This window comes from Bos indicus, chromosome 5 (assembly GCF_029378745.1).
Source record: "Bos indicus isolate NIAB-ARS_2022 breed Sahiwal x Tharparkar chromosome 5, NIAB-ARS_B.indTharparkar_mat_pri_1.0, whole genome shotgun sequence".
In the NCBI taxonomy this organism is placed as follows: Eukaryota; Metazoa; Chordata; class Mammalia; order Artiodactyla; family Bovidae; genus Bos; species Bos indicus.
The window spans coordinates 37,178,081-37,199,251 of record NC_091764.1 but is presented as its reverse complement, the minus strand read 5'-3'; the positions used below and the strand labels follow the sequence as shown (position 1 = coordinate 37,199,251).

Sequence of the window (21,171 nt, the reverse complement as noted above, 5' to 3'; positions counted from 1 at the left end):
TTATGGTTTCTGCAAAAGGTAAGTTTTGCTTTATTTATTTATGTTTTTCTTTTTTTAATCTAAGGAGGGAGGATAGGAAAGGAAACTGGGTTCCTGAAACTTTTGAGGATAAAGAATGTTTTGAGATCAGGGGCTTTTGAAGTTGCCTCTTCTTTCAGAAGCTTTCTACACTCTAGAGAATCTGAGTAAACAGAGAAGGGGATGGCAGTAAAAATTCCAATTTATATACATTCCTGTCCTCAAATGGATCAAGTAAACCCCTAATCTTGTTTAACTTTACTAGGAAATGAAAATATGTGTTCATTTCCATAAGTACATTTGGGTTTCATAAGTCAGAGTTTCATTCACACCATGTATCAGATCTCAGGAAATACCTTCATGCGCAAAATCTTTGATTGAGGAAGAAATTCTTAATTAAGTAAACAAATAGTCTACAATAAAACTTAAATGCGAAAGGAATGATTGTACTAAATATTCATTTTTACTGCTGCCCTTGGCCAGCTGTCATTTAACCAGAAGATACCTAACAACTGGATAAAGTCAGCATTGCACTGTCTAAATTTTATACCTGCTCAGAACATATTTTAACTAAGTAATTGATTTATTTCCATTCTTCTACCCAAAAGGATGAGACCTAAATTTGCCAAATAAATATTTAGAAATAAATAGCCATTTTCAAAGCCTACTGTTTACCCATATGATAGAAATAATACAAATATAAATTCTTTAATTATTAATTAAAACACAATTTCATAATAGTCAGAAATAAAGTATTTAAAAGTCTGCAAATATCAGAAAATTGAATTTCATTTACAAGTAGTATTCATATATAGGAATGAAGTCACTTTTAGCAAAAGAAAGAAAAGTTATAAAACCTTGGAGTCGGCAGGGACTGTTGATGGTACTGATTTAAATGGTGCAATATAGGTGAGAACAGAAATTATAACACAGATCTTGATTTAATGTAGATCAGGTCATGCTATCTAAGATGTGGTAATTCTAAGTACCAGGAGCCATCTCATAAATTTTATGTGCTAGCACACTACACCAGCACCAAAATTAGGAGGATAGCACATTAGATAATACTTTAGATAATACGTGTGCTATAGGAAAAATTAAAATCCCAGTGCACCGGCTCTGAGCTCCCTGTCTCATGCATTGAACATGGACTGGTGATCTGTTTCACACATGGTAATATACATGTTTCAGGGCTATTCTCTCAAATCATGACAATATTTTCTAAATAAAGATAGATGAGGAAAATGTTCATACAACCATAAAAATATTCCTAATTCTTGAAGAAACTATAAAGGATGTTCATTAAATGACAAATGACTCCGACATCACTAAATCACTAAATCAAAGCAGTGAGGAAAATAAACCAAAAATTTACCTCTCACTTTGAAATATTAAAATGTAAGTCTTTAATAATTAGAGTATAGCTAAAAAGACTACCTCTTTTTGAAGCACCTGTTTTACAAACCATTAGCCCCAAACTTGAACTACTTAAATCTATATGCTCTGGCACTTGATTTCATGCACAGATATGTATAGCCTAAACATTAATGTGTATATATATAAAACCTCCATAAGCACATGAAAAAAAAAGAACCTCATTCCATAATTTCATGTTAGTTATACCTCATCATAATGTAACATACCCCATTATATGAAAGAATTCATTAGTCATTAACTTCATAATTCTGGATTTAAGGTAGAGGAATTTAATACTACTTCACAGCACAGAAGTATTTCAGACAGGCTTTTTGGTCCAGCAGGACTTACCTGTGATCTGTGAATGATCACAGAGGCATAACTGCCCTGAGCCAGCCACTTTGCTGTACTGGATATCTTCATCCCAGTTCCTGCCAAATTAATGCTGAACTGTCCCTTGATTATAAATAAAAAATAAAAAAATAAGACTAGATGGAATTAGTAAAAAAATATTTAAGCATGTACTTGGTTGGAAACACATGATTTGGCATGATCTAAAAAACTTGCCTTCCTAGGTTCTTTAGAAAATCAAAGAACATTGATACAAACCATACACTTTCTTACACTAACGAAATGAACAAGCTAAAGATTTTTTTAACTTATTACAAATAAATCTTCTCAATTACAAGGGAAAACTGAAATAATGCCAGATTGTGTTATTTGTTGAAGAGTAATTCTGTCCAGTCCTTGGACTCTAGCGATTGACAGCTAGAGCTTACATTACTTTTTTTTTTTTTTTTCAGGTTTTAAATATCTCTTTGCAGTAGATAATCTTATTTACATTGATACAGAATCATTTTACATTCTTAGAGCAGACACTAGCAGATGCTTTATTTTAGTAAATTATGGGGGGGAAACAGAAAAGACACTAGTCAGAAGGGTTCTCCATTAGCCTGTCTTGCCACAGCGGGGGGATCTAGAAACACAGGGGAACCTGCACGTCCCAGAAGCCAAGGCTGGGAAATGGTGCTTGGTCTGGCTGGATGCTGGAGAACCTTCGATTGCTGAGACTACGTTCTCCTCTGAACAAACACTCGCACGGGAAAAGACAATGATTCTCAGCATTGAATAATTTAAACATACGTCTGAAAACAAGTCAGTAGTGAGTGGTGAGACCCAAGGCCCTGATAGCAGCGGGGCAGGGCTGGGGTTGAGAGGCCCTCCGTCAGCCCCAGGCCATGCCAGCTGTGGTCCAGCAGAAGGGCAGGAGCCCCACTTACGCGTGCCTTAGAACAACACAACTCCACTGTCGGGGGACAGGGCCACCCTGTCCGTCCTGACGGAGATCACAGCCCATGTGATCAAGAGTGGCCTCTGCAGGGACTGTCCTCTAGGCATCACCCCAGGCCCCAGGCCCCCAGGTTCCAGCTGCTCAGTACCTTTGGGAATTAAAACCAACTCCAGCTGAAGGGTGGGTGACACCAGCGGGGCATGTGCCCCAGGTTCCCGGAAAGGACAACCTGTCAGGAAAGACTCATTCTGGAACGTCCCGGAGGTTTGCTGAGAGGGAAATCAATCACGTCACAACTTGGTGCAGCTTAAGGCTTCATTTTCAAGCTGTAAGCATGGCCTTTAATTCTTTAACCACATTCAGTTCCAAATTAAGAGTTTCAGCTCTGCAGGAAGTGTCCAGCCCTCTGACTTTGCCAGAGCCTGAAGAGGCCAAGTTACCTACCCACAGACAGGAAACTACCAGCCCTGAGGCCAGCCATGCCTGACTGCCCAGGGTCTGTCCCGTCCGCAGTGACCTTCCGTGAAGAGCTGCGTGGTCACGAGAGTTTGCTGTTGCCAAGGCGGCCCGGAGGCCTCTGCAGGCAGGGGCTCAGTGCTGCCGTGGGGAATCCTCCTGCGTCCAAGGTGCTCTGGCCACGAGGAGGTGCTGCTGCTCCCTGCCTAGTTCCCAGTGGACCGTTTTCCAGTGCTTGTGTTGGTGACGCCGTTCACTGTCCCCTCCACGTCGGTCTCGTCCTCCGCGTAGCTCAGGATCAGGCTCTGCTGCCGGCTTGTCAGTCTCTTGGGAACTCTGATCTTGATGTGAATGTAGTGGTCTCTGTAGCCATAACTGTTAATCCGCGGGATGCCCTTCCCACTCATCCGAATCTTCTGATCTGACTGAGTCCCAGGGGGGATCGTCACGTTGATGGTCTCGTACAGGCCCTCTGTTCTGGCGGTGCCCCCGAGGATGGCCTGAGCTATGGAGATGAAGAGGTCTGAGTGGATGTCTGCGCCGTCCCTCCGGAACACAGGGCTTTTCTGCACCCTGAATGTGATGAAAATTTCTCGTTTTCCTACAGGCATCCTCACAGTCTGGCCATCCTCAACTCCGGCAGGCATGGGGATCACCACCTTCTTCTTCTGCTTAGCCTGTCCTCCTCCTCTGCACACCACACAGGGAGACGTGATAATGGAGCCCAGGCCACCACACCTCCGACACGTGGAGCGCATCACAAAAGGGCCTGTGTTTATGGTTTCCATGCCGGAGCCACCGCAGTAGTGGCAGTGCTGAACTTTGGTGCCGGGCTCGTTCCCTTTGCCATCACACCGCTCACAGGTGTCAGTGATGTTCACGGTGAACTCCTTGTTGACGCCCTTGGCAGCTTGATTGAACGTCAAGTCCATGATGTACTCCTGAGGCTGATTGAACACACTCTGGAAATCGCCAAAAGAGGAGGATGAGAACTCCCCAAAGATCTTTCTGAAGAGCTCCTCTGGGTCAACCGTGGGACCTCCTTTCCAGTAGCTCTGCCCAGAGCTGCCGGCCCCAGGATCGAAGCCAGCGGAGCCATAGGTGTCATACTGTTTCCTCTTCACTTCATCACTCAGGACCTCATAGGCCTCTGCCAGCTGGGAGAACTTCTCCTTGGCTTTGGGATCATCCTTATTCGTGTCTGGGTGATATTTCTTGGCAAGCTGGTAATAGACTTTCTTGATCTCCTTCTGGCTGGCGTTCCGGGGCACTCCTAGTATCTGGTAATAATCTTCTTTAGCCAAATGGGTGCTCGTGTGGAAGGAGGCAGTACAAACAAAAGGGTACCGTTTTACTCCTGTGAAGCTGACACCGGGTCTCAATGTCAGCAGCGCCCCGGGACCGCGACCTCCCAGGGAAGGCGGGAAGGCGGTGACGCTCAAATTGCGACCCAGCGACGCCCCACCACGCCCGCCATGGGCGGCCGGGCCCCTCTCCCCGCTGCAGCCGGCAGCCGCGGGGTCCCCACAGCCACCAGCAACCAGTGTGTGGAGCGCCGCGCCGCCATCTTGGCCCGGGGACACTTGGAGCTTACATTCCTATAGCATCAGCAACAGCAAGTCTAGATAGAAGGGGCGTCATAGGGACTGGTACCAGACTAGCATTTATCCAGTTTCAATTTTTGACCTCTCACTGCTAATTTCACTGATAAGTTACATCTATTTAATGTATTTCCTTCTGTTATTGTGCCCTTACATCTATCACACAAAAACTATTGAATATAGTATTATGGTCCCAGCTATCACATCCTTTTAAGTACCCAAAAGTGTTATGCAGATATGTGATACCACATGAATTACACACATGGTATGTGAGCCCCCTAGTGGCATTATGGTCTAATTATTTTCAAGACACAAGAACCATTTTATGTCAAAATATTCTAGACTATCACTGTTAAAAACTAAACTTTAAATATCTGTTAAGTAAGAAAGCACATGACTAAAATGGATAAAATTTGTGGCATTCATGTATATGATCTCACAGTACAGAATCACAAACTGAAAAGCTGAAGTATTTAATGAATGCTAACTAAGCCTATGCCAATGTTCAATATACATATAGATTTAGAGCTATATTAGGCCAGTCTTAGATCACATCACAATATTCTGTGGCCTAGGGCACAGGAATCTTGAGCAAAACTGTGATAAAACATTAAGGATTATGTTATGTGACGGGAAATATTGTCTTTCATGAAAGCAAAAGTAAAATAGATTTCACATATATTTGTAATATCAATTACTACAATTGCTAAAAATTATGTATCAATTCAGTTTATTAAGTTATATTTCTTATCAATCACATACTTATTTAAAATCAAAATAGATTCAAATGTATTTATAATACAATGATAATATATGCAGAATTTTCCCCAAAACAGAAATAATTTGTTTTAGATAAATTCCAAAGAAAGTTTATTATTATATACATCATTTGGTTATGGAATTTAAAATACCTGTATGTTTGCTTCATTGATGTAATCCTAGATTCCAAAAGAAGGCCTAGGAGCCCAGTGTGTGTGTGTGCTTAGTCACTTAGTCATGTCCAACTCTTTGCGACCCCATGGACTATAGTCCTCCAGACTCCTCTGTCTATGGGGATTCTCCAGGCAAGAATATTGGAATGGGTTGCCACGCCCTCCTCCAGAGGATCTTCCCAACCCAGGAATCAAACCCAGGTCTTACACATTGCAGGAGGATTCTTTACCAGCTGAGCCACCAGGGAAGCCAAAGAATACTGGAGTGGGTAGCCTATCCCTTCTCCAGCAGATCTTCCCAACCAAGGAATTGAACTGGGGTTTCCTGCATTGCAGGTGGATTCTTTACCAGCTGAGCTACCAGGGAAGCCCATTAGGGAGGTAGGCAGCAGCCAAATTATGCAGAGACTTTAGGGTATGTCAGAGGTGTTAGATTTTATATGAAGAAAAGGCCTGCATTGCAGGCAGATTCTTTACTATCTGAGCCATCAGGAAGGCCCATTCAGGTACTCAGAAAGTGTTTTTAAATGGATGAATTAAGTGCAATATTATAAATATTAAATTTTAGCATCATAAAAGTTAATATATAAATACATATCTAAACCCTTTATACTTGTGATAATGAATGACATTAACACTAGACACATCAGAATTTTATATTAGTAAATATTTAAATTAAAACTAATTCTAAGGATATATTCTACTATTTGATACTTAGTCATCTGATACAGGTTTTGGACTAAATACTTAATCCCACATTAACTCATAAGTCAGCTTCTTGCCAAACAAAAGAAATGGAAATATATTCTGTGAAGTAGCTCTTCTGTAACTAACCATTTATGGCACCCTTGTTGTGTCTTGCAGTATTTTCACAACTTAATATTTATCGTTTACCTCCCTGCTCAACCCTGCTGGGAAGCATTCAAATGTATATACACTGGAAGTGAAAGAAAAAAAATCCAACTGAGTAATGAGAGAGTCAAGTGGTCATTAACACAATCAGTTGGGTCTAGAAATATCTATTGCTTCTTTCCTCCAGATTAATTTTCAAGAGCTTTGCTTACGTCTTTAGTCCTTCTTCAAAAGCTACATAATGGTACTAAGAAGTAGAAAAACAGATCATCTGAAACTGGGGATGATATCAATTGAGGTAAAAATACATTTCATTCATTTGTTCAAAACTGAGTGGCAGACTTGGTGTCAAGTAGCCACAGGAGTGGAAAGGTCAATCCTTATCTCAATTCCCAAGAAGGGCAGTACTAAAGAATGTTCAAACCACCAAACAATTGCACTCATCTCCCATGCTAGTAATGTTATGCTTAAAATCCTGCATGCTAGGCTTCAGCATTATGTGAACTGAGAACTTCCAGATGTTCAAGCTGGGTTTAGAAAAGGCAGAGGAACCAGAGACCAAATTGCCAACATTTGCTGGATCACAGAGAAAGCAAGGGGATTCTAGAAAAACATCTACCTCTGTTGCATTCACTGTGCTAAAGCCTTCAACTCTGTGGATAATAACAAACTGTGGAAAACTCTTAAAGAGACAGGAATACCAAACCATCTTACCGGTCTCTTAAGAAACCTGTATGCCGGTCAAGAAGCAACAGTTAGAATCTTATACAGAACAACTGACTGGTTCAAGATTGAGAAAGGAGTACGATAAGGCCTATTTACTGTCACCCTGTTTATATAACTTATAAGCCGAGCACATCATGAGAAATGCTGGGTTGGATGAATTACAAGCTGGAATCAAGATTACCAGGAGAAACACCAACAACCTCAGATATGTGGATGGTACCACTCTAATGGCAGAAAGTGAAGAGGAACAAAACAACCTCTTGATGAGGGTGAAGGAGAAGAGTGAAAAGGCCAGCTTAAAATGAAATAGTTAAAAAACTAAGATCATAGCAACCGGCCCATCACTTCATGGCAAACAGAAGGGGAAAAGGTGGAAGCAGTGACTGATTTCCTCTTCTTGGGCTCTAAAATCACTGCAGACATTGACTGCAGCCATGAAATCAGAAGACAACTCTGGGAGATGCTGAGAGACAAGAAAGCCTGATGTGCTGCAGTCCATGGGGTCACAAAGAGTCAGACACGACTTGGTGACTGAATAACAACAACTATGGGAGTACAGAGAAAGGTCTTAGTCTTGATCTGAGAAGGGAAGCATGGACTGATGGTTGCCAGAGGTAGGAGTCAAGAGGAAGGGAAGTGTGTGAGGGTAGACAAAAAAGAAAACCTTCCAGTGACAAGATGAATCACAAGTGGAAGTAAGGTGATTCCAAAGAACTAAGATTTCAACAAATAGGAATGTCTTCCTTGAATAATTAGCTTCATTAAAGGAAAATATACTTATGGATACAGAGGGAAAGCACAGAAATAGATGCAAGCTTTAAAGTTCCACTTCTTGGACTGACTGCTTGGTTCATACATCCCCATTATGTCATTAGGTTTTACAGTTTTAAAGTTTGTCCCCATAGTGGCTGTACTAGTTTGCATTCCCACCAACAGTGTAAGAGGGTTCCCTTTTCTCCACACCCTCTCCAGCATTTATTATTTGTAGACTTTTGGATCGCAGCCATTCTGACTGGTGTGAAATGGTACCTCATAGTGGTTTAGATTTGCATTTCTCTGATAATGAGTGATGTTGAGCATCTTTTCATGTGTTTGTTAGCCATCTGTATGTCTTCATTGGAGAAATGTCTATTTAGTTCTTTGGCCCATTTTTTGATTGGGTCATTTATTTTTCTGGAGTTGAGCTGTAGGAGTTGCTTGTATATTTTTGAGATTAATTGTTTGTCAGTTGCTTCATTTGCTATTATTTTCTCCCATTCTGAAGGCTGTCTTTTCACCTTGCTAATAGTTTCCTTTGATGTGCAGAAGCTTTTAAGGTTAATTAGGTCCCATTTGTTTATTTTTGCTTTTATTTCCAATATTCTGGGAGGTGGGTCATAGAGGATCCTGCTGTGATGTATGTCGGAGAGTGTTTTGCCTATGTTCTCCTCTAGGAGTTTTATGGTTTCTGGTCTTACGTTTAGATCTTTAATCCACTTTGAGTTTATTTTTGTGTATGGTGTTAGAAAGTGGTCTAGTTTCATTCTTTTACAAGTGGCTGACCAGATTTCCCAGCACCACTTGTTAAAGAGATTGTCTTTAATCCATTGTATATTCTTGCCTCCTTTGTCAAAGATAAGGTGTCCATATGTGTGTGGATTTATCTCTGGGCTTTCTATTTTATTCCATTGATCAATATTTCTGTCTTTGTGCCAGTACCATACTGTCTTGATAACTGTGGCTTTGTAGTAGAGCCTGAAGTCAGGTAGGTTGATTCCTCCAGTTCCATTCTTCTTTCTCAAGATCGCTTTGGCTATTCGAGGTTTTTTGTATTTCCATACAAATTGTGAAACTATTTGTTCTAGCTCTGTTAAGAATACTGTTGGTAGCTTGATAGGGATTGCGTTGAATCTATAAATTGCTTTGGGTAGTATACTCATTTTCACTATATTGATTCTTCCAATCCATGAACATGGTATATTTCTCCATCTCTTAGTGTCCTCTTTGATTTCTTTCACCAGTGTTTTATAGTTTTCTATATATAGGTCTTTAGTTTCTTTAGGTAGATATATTCCTTAGTATTTTATTCTTTCCGTTGCAATGGTGAATGGAATTGTTTCCTTAATTTCTCTTTCTGTTTTCTCATTATTAGTGTATAGGAATGCAAGGGATTTCTGTGTGTTGATTTTATATCCTGCAACTTTACTATAGTCATTGATTATTTCTAGTAATTTTCTGGTGGAATCTTTAGGGTTTTCTATGTAGAGGATCATGTCATCTGCAAATAGTGAGAGTTTTACTTCTTCTTTTCCAATTTGGATTCCTTTTATTTCTTTTTCTGCTCTGATTGCTGTGGCCAGAACAGTGTGGAGATTCCTTAAAAAACTGGAAATAGAACTGCCTTATGATCCAGCAATCCCACTGCTGGGCATACACACTGAGGAAACCAGAAGGGAAAGAGACACGTGTACCCCAATGTTCATCGCAGCACTGTTTATAATAGCCAGGACATGGAAGCAACCTAGATGTCCATCAGCAGATGAATGGATGAACAAGCTGTGGTACATATACACAATGGAGTATTACTCAGCCATTCAAAAGAATACATTTGAATCAGTTCTAATGAGGTGGATGAAACTGGAGCCTATTATACAGAGTGAAGTAAGCCAGAAGGAAAAACATAAATACAGTATACTAACGCATATATATGGAATTTAGAAAGATGGTAACAATAACCCTGTGTACGAGACAGCAAAAGAGACACTGATGTATAGAACAGTCTTATGGACTCTGTGGGAGAGGGAGAGGGTGGGAAGATTTGGGAGAATGGCATTGAAACATGTAAAATATCATGTAAGAAACGAGTTGCCAGTCCAGGTTCGATGCACGATACTGGATGCTTGGGGCTAGTGCACTGGGATGACCCAGAGGGATGGTATGGGGAGGGAGGAAGGAGGAGGGTTCAGGATGGGGAACACATGTATACCTGTGGCGGATTCATTTTGATATTTGGCAAAACTAATACAATTATGTAAAGTTTAAAAATAAAATAAAATTAGAAAAAAAAATAAATAAAGTTTGTCCCATCTATTTTACTATGAAAGGGATCCAATGCAATTCCAAAAAGAGAACTGATTCTAAAATTTATATAACTTTATATTTATATTTCTTTTATAAAGAAATTAAAATAATTAAAACAAGTTTGAAAAAAAAAGAATAAAGTTAAAGGACCCACACTACCTTGTTTTAACACTTATTATAAGGCTATCACTGGAAAAGGGCATGGCAACCCACTTCAGTATTCTTGCCTGGAGAACCCCATGGACAGAGGGGCCTGCTAGGCTTCAGTCCATAGGGATGCAAAGAGCCAGACACAATCGAGCCAGACACAATTTAGCACACATGTGAGCATAAAGCTGTCACAGGTGGTGCTAGTGTTAAAGAACCTGCCTGCCAATGCAGGAGATATAAGAGATGTGGGTTTAATCCCTGGGATGGGAAAATCTCCTGGAGTAAGAAATGGCAACATGCTCCAGTATTCTTGCCTGGAAAATTCTACGGACAGAGGAGCCTATCAGGCTATGGTCCATGGGGTCAAAGAGTCAGATGCAACTGAGCACACACACACATCCACACCCAAACATAAAGCTATCATAACCAAGGCAGTGCTGTGATGGTGAGAGAGAGACATGGATCAGAACAGAGAGTCAGAAATAGACTCAAAATATGTGCAATTGACACATGCCACACCACATGGCAAGTGGAATCTTAGTTCCCTGACTAGAGATAGAACCTGTAGCCACTGCATTGGAAGCACAGATTCTTAAACACTGAACCACCAAGGAAGTCCCCTCCATTTGATTTTTGACAAAGGTGGAAAGGAGAGAAACAACTGCCTTCTCAACAAGTGGTGTTAGGACAATTGGATGTCTATAGGCAAAACTCTTCCAACTTCATACAAAATTAGTTCAAAATCAATCATAGGTCTAGATGTAAAACATACAACTATAAATTTTTTTAAGAAAACATGCAGAAAATCTTTGTAACTTGGACTAAGTCAAAGAGTTCTTAAATATGACACTAAATGTCATAAAGAAAAAAAAAATGGTAAATTTGAATTCATTAAACTTTAAAACCTCCACTTAAGTGTAAGACACTAAAGAAAAAGAAGAGATAAGGTCCAGACCATGAGTGAAACATTTGCAAACCTTATATACAACAAAAGATTTGTATCCAGACTATATACAGAACTCTCAGGACTTCCCTGGTAGTACAGTGGATAAGAATCTGCCTGCCAATGCAGGGGACACAGATGTAGAAAGATTTGCTCCTTGGTGTAAGAAGATTCCACATGCCATGGGGCAACTAAGCCCATGCACTTGGAGCCCATACTCGACGACAAGATAAACCACTGCAATGAGAAGAACACACACCACAACTAGAGAGAAACCCCTGCCACCACAGCTAGAGAAAGCTGATGAGCAGCAACAAAGACCCAGGGAAGCCAAAAATTAATTAACTAATTTTAAAAAAAGAACTGTCAAAACTATAAACATTAATGGACAATTAGGAAACAAACAACTTAATTGTTTAGATGAGAAAAGACTTGGATATACACTTTACCAAAAAGGATACTCAGATGACAAATAAGCACATGAAAGATGCTTAACATTATTGCTGCTGCTGCTGCTAAGTCGCTTCAGTCGTGCCCGACTCTGTGCGACCCCGTAGACGGCAGCCCACTAGGCTCCTCTGTCCCTGGGATTCTCCAGGCAAGAATACTAGAGTGGGTTGCCTTAACATTATTAGTGAAATATAAATTAAAACTACAAAAAGATATCACTGAAGATGGAGAAATAAAAAACTTGACAATACTAAGTGCTAACAAAGAAGAAAAACAACTAGAAATTTAATCTTTGCTGATGGGAATTTTAAAATGGTACAGTCACTGTATCAAACAGTTTGGATGGGGGGTGGGTAGGAGGGAGGTCCAAGAAGGCCGGGATACATGTATACTCATGACTGATTCACATGGCCGTACAGTGAAAACCAATACAACATTGTAGAGCAGTTATTCTTCAATTAAAAATAAATTAAAACAACAAAAATAAACTAGTTTGCAAGTTTCCTATAAAGTTAAACATACATATACCATATGACCCTACAATCTCACTCACAGGCATTTATCCCAGAGAAATGAAAATACATGTACACACAAAAATCTGTACACAAATGAGCATATCCACTCTATCCATAATTTCCAAATTCTATAAACAACCCATTTTCTTCCAACAAATGAACACTGTAGGATAACTGTATGATATCTGATTGATGAAACAATGCTTAGCAATGAAAAGGAACAAATTATTGACACATGCAGCATGCAAAAAACAGATGGACCTCAAAAGCATTACATTGACCAATGTAATGAGAAGGAGGCCAATCTCAAGAGGTTACACATTGTGTGACTTCATTTCTATGACATTTCTATGTCATCCCAGAAAATGCAAAATTAAAGCAATGAAGAAAAGATCAGTGTTTACCAGGAGGTAGGTGGGAGGAAGGAATTGACTCCATGGAGGAAGTGTGAGGGAGTTGTTCTATATTCAGATTATGGTGCTAACAACATGAATTTGCATACATGTTTCAAACTGTATACTAATAAAGGCAATTTTACTGTTAGCTTTTTCAATTTAAAATGTGAATGGATATAACATCTAAAGAAAAAAACATTCCAATTGACTTGAAAGCAAAACCCAACTACATTCTATATGTAAGAAACACATTTCAAACAAAGTGACTCAGAAAAGCAAAAATTAAAAGTATGTGCGGCAGTGAAGAGAGAATTACTGTGCTGACTTACGGTGATTGTCTTAAAAAAATTAAAATAAATTAATTAATTAAAAAAAAAAGGATGTGCAAGACTACACGGACTTCCCAAGTAGTGCCAGTGCTAAAGAACCTGCCTGCCAATGCAGGAGACAGAAGAGATGTGGGTTTGATCCCTGGGTCAAGAAGATACCCTGGAAAGGGACATGGCAATCCACTCCAGTATTCTTGTGTGTAAAATCCCATGGACAGAGGAGCCTGGTGGGGTTATAGTTCACAGGGTTGGAAAGAGTTGCACATGACTGAGGTGACTTTGCACACACACATGCATGCAAGAGTATACCTGGAAACTGGGCATAAAAAGAGAGCAAGTGAAGCAAATCCTGATAATGTAAAATAGAATTCAAGTCTGAAATCAGGAAAACATGACAAGGAAGTGCTGAAAACCATGATCCACAATGAAGATATAGCACATGAATATTATACACCAAATAACACAGCTACTTTTATGAAGCATAACTACAGGAGATGAAAGGAGACATAGGTAGAAACACCCTAATAATAGGAAATTGTAATATACCACTTTTAGCAACAAGATAGGTCAAGAGGACAAGAATAAGGAGAAAGAGGATCTAAGCAATATAATCAAAAGGGTATGCATATATATCTAACTCGACACATTATAACAAAGGATACACATTCAAAATATTTAAAAACTGGCTCCAAATACTCAAAATGTATGCTGGCCATGATCCTTTGGCACTGGGCATTTCTCCTGTTCTCGTATAATCAATATTAATTACAAAATAGATAAAGAGATACACATTGGGGATTTCTCTTTTTTGTGGCTCTGTGAAAAGTACCAAACATTTTACTTCACTTCACTTTTGATATATGTATTCTAAAGTCACATCACACTCCTTAACTTCATCTTATATTACAATGTGGCAAAGTTTATTTTCCCTGAATATTGCCATATGTGTCCATTCTCTTTTTAGCATTTATGTCCTGGGGTGCCCTGTCATATGCAAACACAGAGGATGTGGTTTGGATGAATGCTAAACAACAGAATAAGTTCTTTCTGTGACATTAAACATCTGGAGAGTATTCATGAAAATGTTGTATAAATTAACACAGAATCTGGTTTATATATTTGACAGAATATCTTCAAGAATACTGGGCAGTTTGTACTCTTAGTAACAGTAACTTCAGGCAATTGGACACAGACTGGGAAAAAAATGGGTATATCTTTTTTTGGCAGCACATACTTATGCCCAGTAACATCTAATTTTGGAAATAAAGCTTTGTGTTCCAGAAATGCCTAGAGAACTCTGTGGGGAAGACATCTCACCTTGATGAGCAGGAGGAGCATTTTATTACTATAATGATGCTGCCTTTGACTTTCTCAAGGATCTTAGAAAGGTTGTTGACACAGAGTGTCTCTTTCTCCAACTGTAAACTGGGGTTACCTAGTTTATAACTACAAACTCTCTCAAGATATTGTAGGGGAAAATGACCATTTATTACTTGTGTATCAGTTTCCTGTGAAATTTATTGATGTCTCATTGACCAGGGGCTTCTGAGGTGGTGCAGGGGTAAAGAATCTGCAAGAGATGCAAGAGACAAGGGTTCAGTATCTGAGTTGAGAAGACTCCTGGAGAAGGAAATGGCAACTCACTCCAACATTCTTTCCCGGGAAATCCCATGAACAGAGGTATAGTCCATGGGATCACAAAGAGTCGGACACAACTGAGTGACTGAGCACAGCCATAAATGTTTGTTTACAAGTCTCTATGTGAACATATGTCATACATCTTCTCATTTTCCAGACCTTATTCAATTCAACATGTTATACAAAGGACCAGCTTTCCAGAACTTCATGATCTTCCCAAAATGATGGTACCTTGTAGCAGACTCTTCACATCTCTAGGTGGCATCTTCAATTTCCTTCTCTCTGATCATATCAAGTACATGACCAAAAGGAAGAGATTAGAAGGAAAATGGATTATTGGACAAAGCTGACCAGTCTTGACATGAGTTGGTCATTGGAGAATGAATAATCTCCATTTAAAAGAGTAAAAATGGAAATGTTATTTAAAAATACATATATGAGGGAAAAGATTGTTTAGAGCAGTAAAAGTTTAAGATTACACATCCTTGACCTTAGAGCAGGTGTTCAAAGAGATGCAATATAAAACTTCAGAAGGGGGAGTTCATCAGGGGAAACACAGTCCTGGGAAAAGAACTAAATAAAAGATGTAGGTCAGAGAGTCATCATCTTGGAGAGAGACCAATCGTCTGGTAGACCAACATGAGAGAAGGAGAGAAAGAGAAGAATGGACATGAATCAAGCTGACCAGGCTTAAAGATTGAGTGAGAACTTGAGATTCCTCTGAAAAGTTATCTACCTTAAAAAACAGAGCCAAGAGAGGGAGCACTTTTGGAACGACAATTTGAAGAGACCTGTGGACTAAAGAGTGAAACATAGGGAAAGACAGGAATAGAGGGGAATTTCCTCAACTTGATAAAGAAAACATACCAAAAGTCTGTAGCCAACAATTCAGTTAATGATGGAAGTTTGACTGCTTTCCCCCTAAGATCAGAAGCAATTAAAGCATATTCACTATCACCACTCTTCAAAATGCTAGAAGTTACAGACATATGTACTAATATGATTCTACTTATATAAAAGACAAAAAAAGACAAAAATTATGGAAAGGAAGACTAGATTAGTGGTTTCTAGAGGATAAGGTGAAGCTGGTGGTGCAAGGGGAGTAGTTGTCATTATAAAGTCCTTGTGATGATGAAAATGTTCTGTATCTTGATGTAGTGATGTCAATATCCTAGTTGCAATATTATACTATAATCCTATAAGATGTTACCATTTGGGGATACTGGGTACATGGGATCCCTGTATTATTTCTTAGAGCTACATGTCAATGGTTATCTCAGAACAAAATGTTTCATTTCAAGCAATAAAAAAATTATAAAATACAACAACCATTTAAATTCTCTTGAAATCACCAGCGCACTAAGCACAGGCAGCTGCGACTGGCCCACTAAGCACGGCTGTGAGGAGCTCCCCCATGGCCGAGGTCAGGGGCAGAAGCCGGGAGGACCCCATGCCTGAAGGGTGGTGGCCAAGAGGAGTTACCCCACGTCCAAGAGGAGTTACCCCACGGCCTTGGAATATGTCCGAGGTCAGGGGCAGCGTCTGAGAGTGCCAGGCTGCGACGGCGCAGGCATGGCCAAGAGGAGCTACCCCGCATCCGAGGTCAGGGGGGCAACCAAGAGGAGCTACCCAGCATCCGAGGTCAGGGGCCGCGGCCAGGAAGAGCTACCCCATGCCCCCAAGCCCGGGGCCAGGGGCTGCAGCCGGGAGGAGCAACCCCACGCCTGAGGCCAGGGGCAGCGGCCAGGAGGACCAACCCCACGTCCAAGGAGCAGTGGCTGTGTGGGCGCAGGAGGGCCTAGAGGAGCTATCCCATGTTGAAGGTCAGGAAGGGTGGTGGTGAGGAGATACCCCTCGTCCAAGGTAAGGAGCAGTGGCTGCGCTTTGCTGGAGCAGCCCTGGAGAGATACCCCACGCCCAAGGTAAGAGAAACCCAAGTAAGATGGTAGGTGTTGCAAGAGGGCATCAGAGGGCAGACACACTGAAACCATACTCACAGAAAACTAGTCAATCTAATCACACTAGGACCACAGCCTTGTCTAACTCAATGAAACTAAGCCATGCCCATGGGGCAACCCAAGATGGGCGGGTCATGGTGGAGAGATCTGACAGAATGTGGTCCACTGGAGAAGGGAATGGCAAACCACTTCAGTATTCTTGCCTTGTGAACCCCATGAACAGTATGAAAAGGCAAAATGATTGGATACTGAAAGAGGAACTCTGCAGGTCATTAGGTGCCCAATATGCTACTGAAGATCAGTGGAGAAATAACTCCAGAAAGAATGAAGGGATGGAGCCAAAGCAAAAACAATACCCAGCTGTGGATGTGACTGGTGATAGAAGCAAGGTCCGATGCTATAAAGAGCAATATTGCATAGGAACCTGGAATGTCAGGTCCATGAATCAAGGCAAATTGGAAGTGGTCAAACAAGAGTTGCCAAGAGTGAATGTCGACATTCTAGGAATCAGTGAACTAAAATGGACTGGAATGGGTGAATTTAACTCAGATGACCATTATATCTACTACTGCGGGCAGGAATCCCTCAGAAGAAATGGAGTAGCCATCATGGTCAACAAAAGAGTCCGAAATGCAGTACTTGGATGCAATCTCAAAAACGACAGAATGATCTCTGTTCGTTTCCAAGGCAAACCATTCAATATCACAGTAATCCAAGTCTACGCCCCAACCAGTAATGCTGAAGAAGCTGAAGTTGTACAGTTCTATGAAGACCTACAAGACCTTTTAGAACTAACACCCCAAAAAGATGTCTTTTTCATTATAGGGGACTGGAATGCAAAAGTAGGAAGTCAAGAAACACCTGGAGTAACAGGCAAATTTGGCCTTGGAATAAGGAATGAAGCATGGCAAAGACTAATAGAGTTTTGCCAAGAAAATGCACTGGTCATAACAAACACCCTCTTCCAACAACACAAGAGAAGACTCTACACATGGATATCACCAGATGGTCAACACCGAAATCAGATTGATTATATTCTTTGCAGCCAAAGATGGAGAAGCTCTATACAGTCAGCAAAAACAAGACCGGGAGCTGTCTGTGGCTCAGATCATGAACTCCTTATTGCCAAATTCAGACTTAAATTGAAGAAAGTAGGGAAAACCACTAGACCATTCAGGTATGACCTAAATCAAATCCCTTATGATTATACAGTGGAAGTGAGAAATAGATTTAAGGGACTAGATCAGATAGATAAAGTGCCTGATGAACTATGGAATGAGGTTCGTGACACTGTACAGGAGACAGGGATCAAGACCATCCCCATGGAAAAGAAATGCAAAAAAGCAAAATGGCTGTCTGGGTAGGCCTTACAAACAGCTGTGAAAAGAAGAGAAGCGAAAAGCAAAGGAGAAAAGGAAAGATATAAGCATCTGAATGCAGAGTTCCAAAGAATAGCAAGAAGAGATAAGAAAGCCTTCTTCAGTGATCAATGCAAAGAAATAGAGGAAAACAACAGAATGGGAAAGACTAAAGATCTCTTCAAGAAAATTAGAGATACCAAGGGAACATTTCATGCAAAGATGGGCTCGATAAAGGACAGAAATAGTATGGACCTAACAGAAGCAGAAGATATTAAGAAGAGATGGCAAGAATACACAGAACTGTACAAAAAAGAGCTTCACGACCCAGATAATCACGATGGTGTGACCACTGACCTAGAGCCAGACATCCTGGAATGTGAAGTCAAGTGGGCCTTAGAAAGCATCACTACGAACAAAGCTAGTGGAGGTGATGGAATTCCAGTTGAGCTATTCCAAATCCTGAAAGATGATGCTGTGAAAGTGCTGCACTCAATATGCCAGCAAATGTGGAAAACTCAGCAGTGGCCACAGGACTGGAAAAGGTCAGTTTTCATTCCAATCCCAAAGAAAGGCAATGCCAAAGAATGCTCAAACTACCGCACAATTGCACTCATCTCACATGCTAGTAAACTAACGCTCAAAATTCTCCAAGCCAGGCTTCAGCAATATGTGAACCGTGAACTTCCTGATGTTCAAGCTGGTTTTAGAAAAGGCAGAGGAACCAGAGATCAAATTGCCAACATCCTCTGGATCATGGAAAAAGCAAGAGAGTTCCAGAAAAACATCTATTTCTGCTTTATTGACTATGCCAAAGCCTTTGACTGTGTGGATCACAATAAACTGTGGAAAATTCTGAAAGAGATGGGAATACCAGACCACCTGATCTGCTTCTTGAGAAATCTGTATGCAGGTCAGGAAGCAACAGTTAGAACTGGACATGGAACTACAGACCTGTTCCAAATAGGAAAAGGAGTACGTCAAGGCTGTATATTGTCACCCTGCTTATTTAACTTCTATGCAGAGTACATCATGAGAAACGCTGGACTGGAAGAAACACAAGCTGGAATCAAGAATTCCGGGAGAAATATCAATAACCTCAGATATGCAGATGACACCACCCTTATGGCAGAAAGTGAAGAGGAACTAAAAAGCCTCTTGATGAAAGTGAAAGAGGAGAGTGAAAAAGTTGGCTTAAAGCTCAACATTCAGAAAGCGAAGATCATGGCATCCGGTCCCATCACTTCATGGGAATAGATGGGTAAACAGTGGAAATAGTGTCAGACTTTATTTTTCTGGGCTCCAAAATCACTGCAGATGGTGACTGCAGCCATGAAATTAACAGGCGCTTAGTCCTTGGAAGGAAAGTTATGACCAACCTAGACAGCATATTCAAAAGCAGAGACATTACTTTGCCAACAAAGGTTCATCTAGTCAAGGCTATGGTTTTTCCAGTGGTCATGTATGGATGTGAGAGTTGGACTGTGAAGAAAGCTGAGCACTGAAGAATTGATGCTTTTGAACTGTGGTGTTGGAGTAGACTCTTGAGAGTCCCTTGGACTGCAAGGAGATCCAACCAGTCCATTCTGAAGGAGATCAGCCCTGGGATTTCTTTGGAAGGAGTGATGCTAAAGCTGAAACTCCAGTACTTTGGCCACCTCATGCGAAGAGTTGACTCATTGGAAAAGACTCTGATGCTGGGAGGGATTGGGGGCAGGAGGAGAAGGGGATGACAGAGGAGGAGATGGCTGGATGGCATCACTGACTCGATGGACATGAGTCTGGGTGAACACCGGGAGTTGGTAATGGACAGGGAGGCTTGGCGTGCTGCGATTCAAGGGGTCGCAAAGAGTCGGACATGACTGAGTGACTGTACTGACTGAAATCATCCTAAGGTTATACAACAGTTGGAGAAACATTCAAGAAAATCTATGAAATATAGGTTAGAAGAGTAAGCATCTGTGACATTTGAACCATGACCTGTCTATGGCCTGTCTTCTCTTTTCCCCACCTCAGCAAGATGATAGCTCCACTCTTCATGGGTACAGCTAAGAATAGAGGATTTTATTTCCCCCAGCTCTCTGTTAGGGATAAGCTTTCTCCAGGGTATATGTCAAGGGCAGCAGGAGGCAGGCAGGACACCAGCCCTCCTCATCTCACCCAGCTCTGTGCTACAGAAGCTGGATCAGAGGTAAGAACTACAGAGATCTGCAGCTCCTGTCCACCACTCAGTCCTTACTGAGTGGTCAGGAGATCTGCCCCAGGCAATGTTGGCCAAGAACTCAAGGCCTGAATCATTCCCACTTAAAATCACTGGTAGGGCACAGGTTTCATGCTGAGCAGTACAAGCTGAGAAGACCAGGGAATAATATCCTGACCCAGCATTCTGCTTATAGACTGGGGATCTAGATCTGCAAAGTGGGATCTACCCACTCAATCCACAGAATGGGTGCAAAGGCTCTTCCTCAGGGAAAAATCAAGTTGTAAGAAAAGAGAGTTTCACAGATTTTCTTAAGTAGCCTGAGTATTTGGGACAGAAAATGAGAAAGTTCAAGCCTAAAGGGGCTATTGAAAAAAAAAAAAAGAAAAGATTTTAGTGGTGTGTAGTTAAGAGGAGCATGGGAGTAACTGGATGAGAGCAACAAGCAAAACAGTAGGTCAGATCTCAGTTTAACAGAGAAAATCAGGGAAAGAGATAGCTAAGAATGTCTCTTTTTGAGGTTTTTCTGACCTGACCTCAAAGACTGACCTATAAGCCTACGCTGGCCCTGGGGCTTGAGTTTAATTGGCTCAGACCATAGAGTAATTTATGCCTCCAGGATGTTATTGAAAGAACAGAGCCATCATCTACCAATTAGTAGTGGGTAAGAGTTGAGTGTGATATCAGTGGAGGCAGACCAGCTAGAAACTTCATCAAAGACAGCCCAGCTAAAAACACTGTCTTTCCAGAAGGATTGGGTGACTGTGTACATGTCCCAGGCTGAGCCCTCTGAGGAGTGACACTAAAGGCTACATATCACAGGGGAAATAGATGTCACTGAAATAGCCCAGTCAAGGAGCTAAACAAATAAACAACTAAGCAA

The 21,171-nt window shown here is 41.0% G+C and overlaps 1 protein-coding gene and 1 pseudogene across 4 annotated transcripts in view; both read right to left on the bottom strand.

The window, feature by feature from the left end:
- The window catches only part of ADAMTS20 (ADAM metallopeptidase with thrombospondin type 1 motif 20), a 218,532-nt gene that overhangs the window by 2,278 nt on the left and 195,083 nt on the right, over window positions 1-21,171 (bottom strand). For all 4 annotated transcript variants that reach the window (XM_019960760.2, XM_019960761.2, XM_070789242.1 and 1 more), the window contains one exon: window positions 1,786-1,890. In XM_019960760.2, the coding sequence (XP_019816319.2) occupies window positions 1,786-1,890 (105 nt within the window). The remainder of the gene's footprint in view (window positions 1-1,785; window positions 1,891-21,171) is intronic.
- LOC109559203 (dnaJ homolog subfamily A member 3, mitochondrial pseudogene) lies at window positions 2,291-4,763 on the bottom strand (annotated as a pseudogene).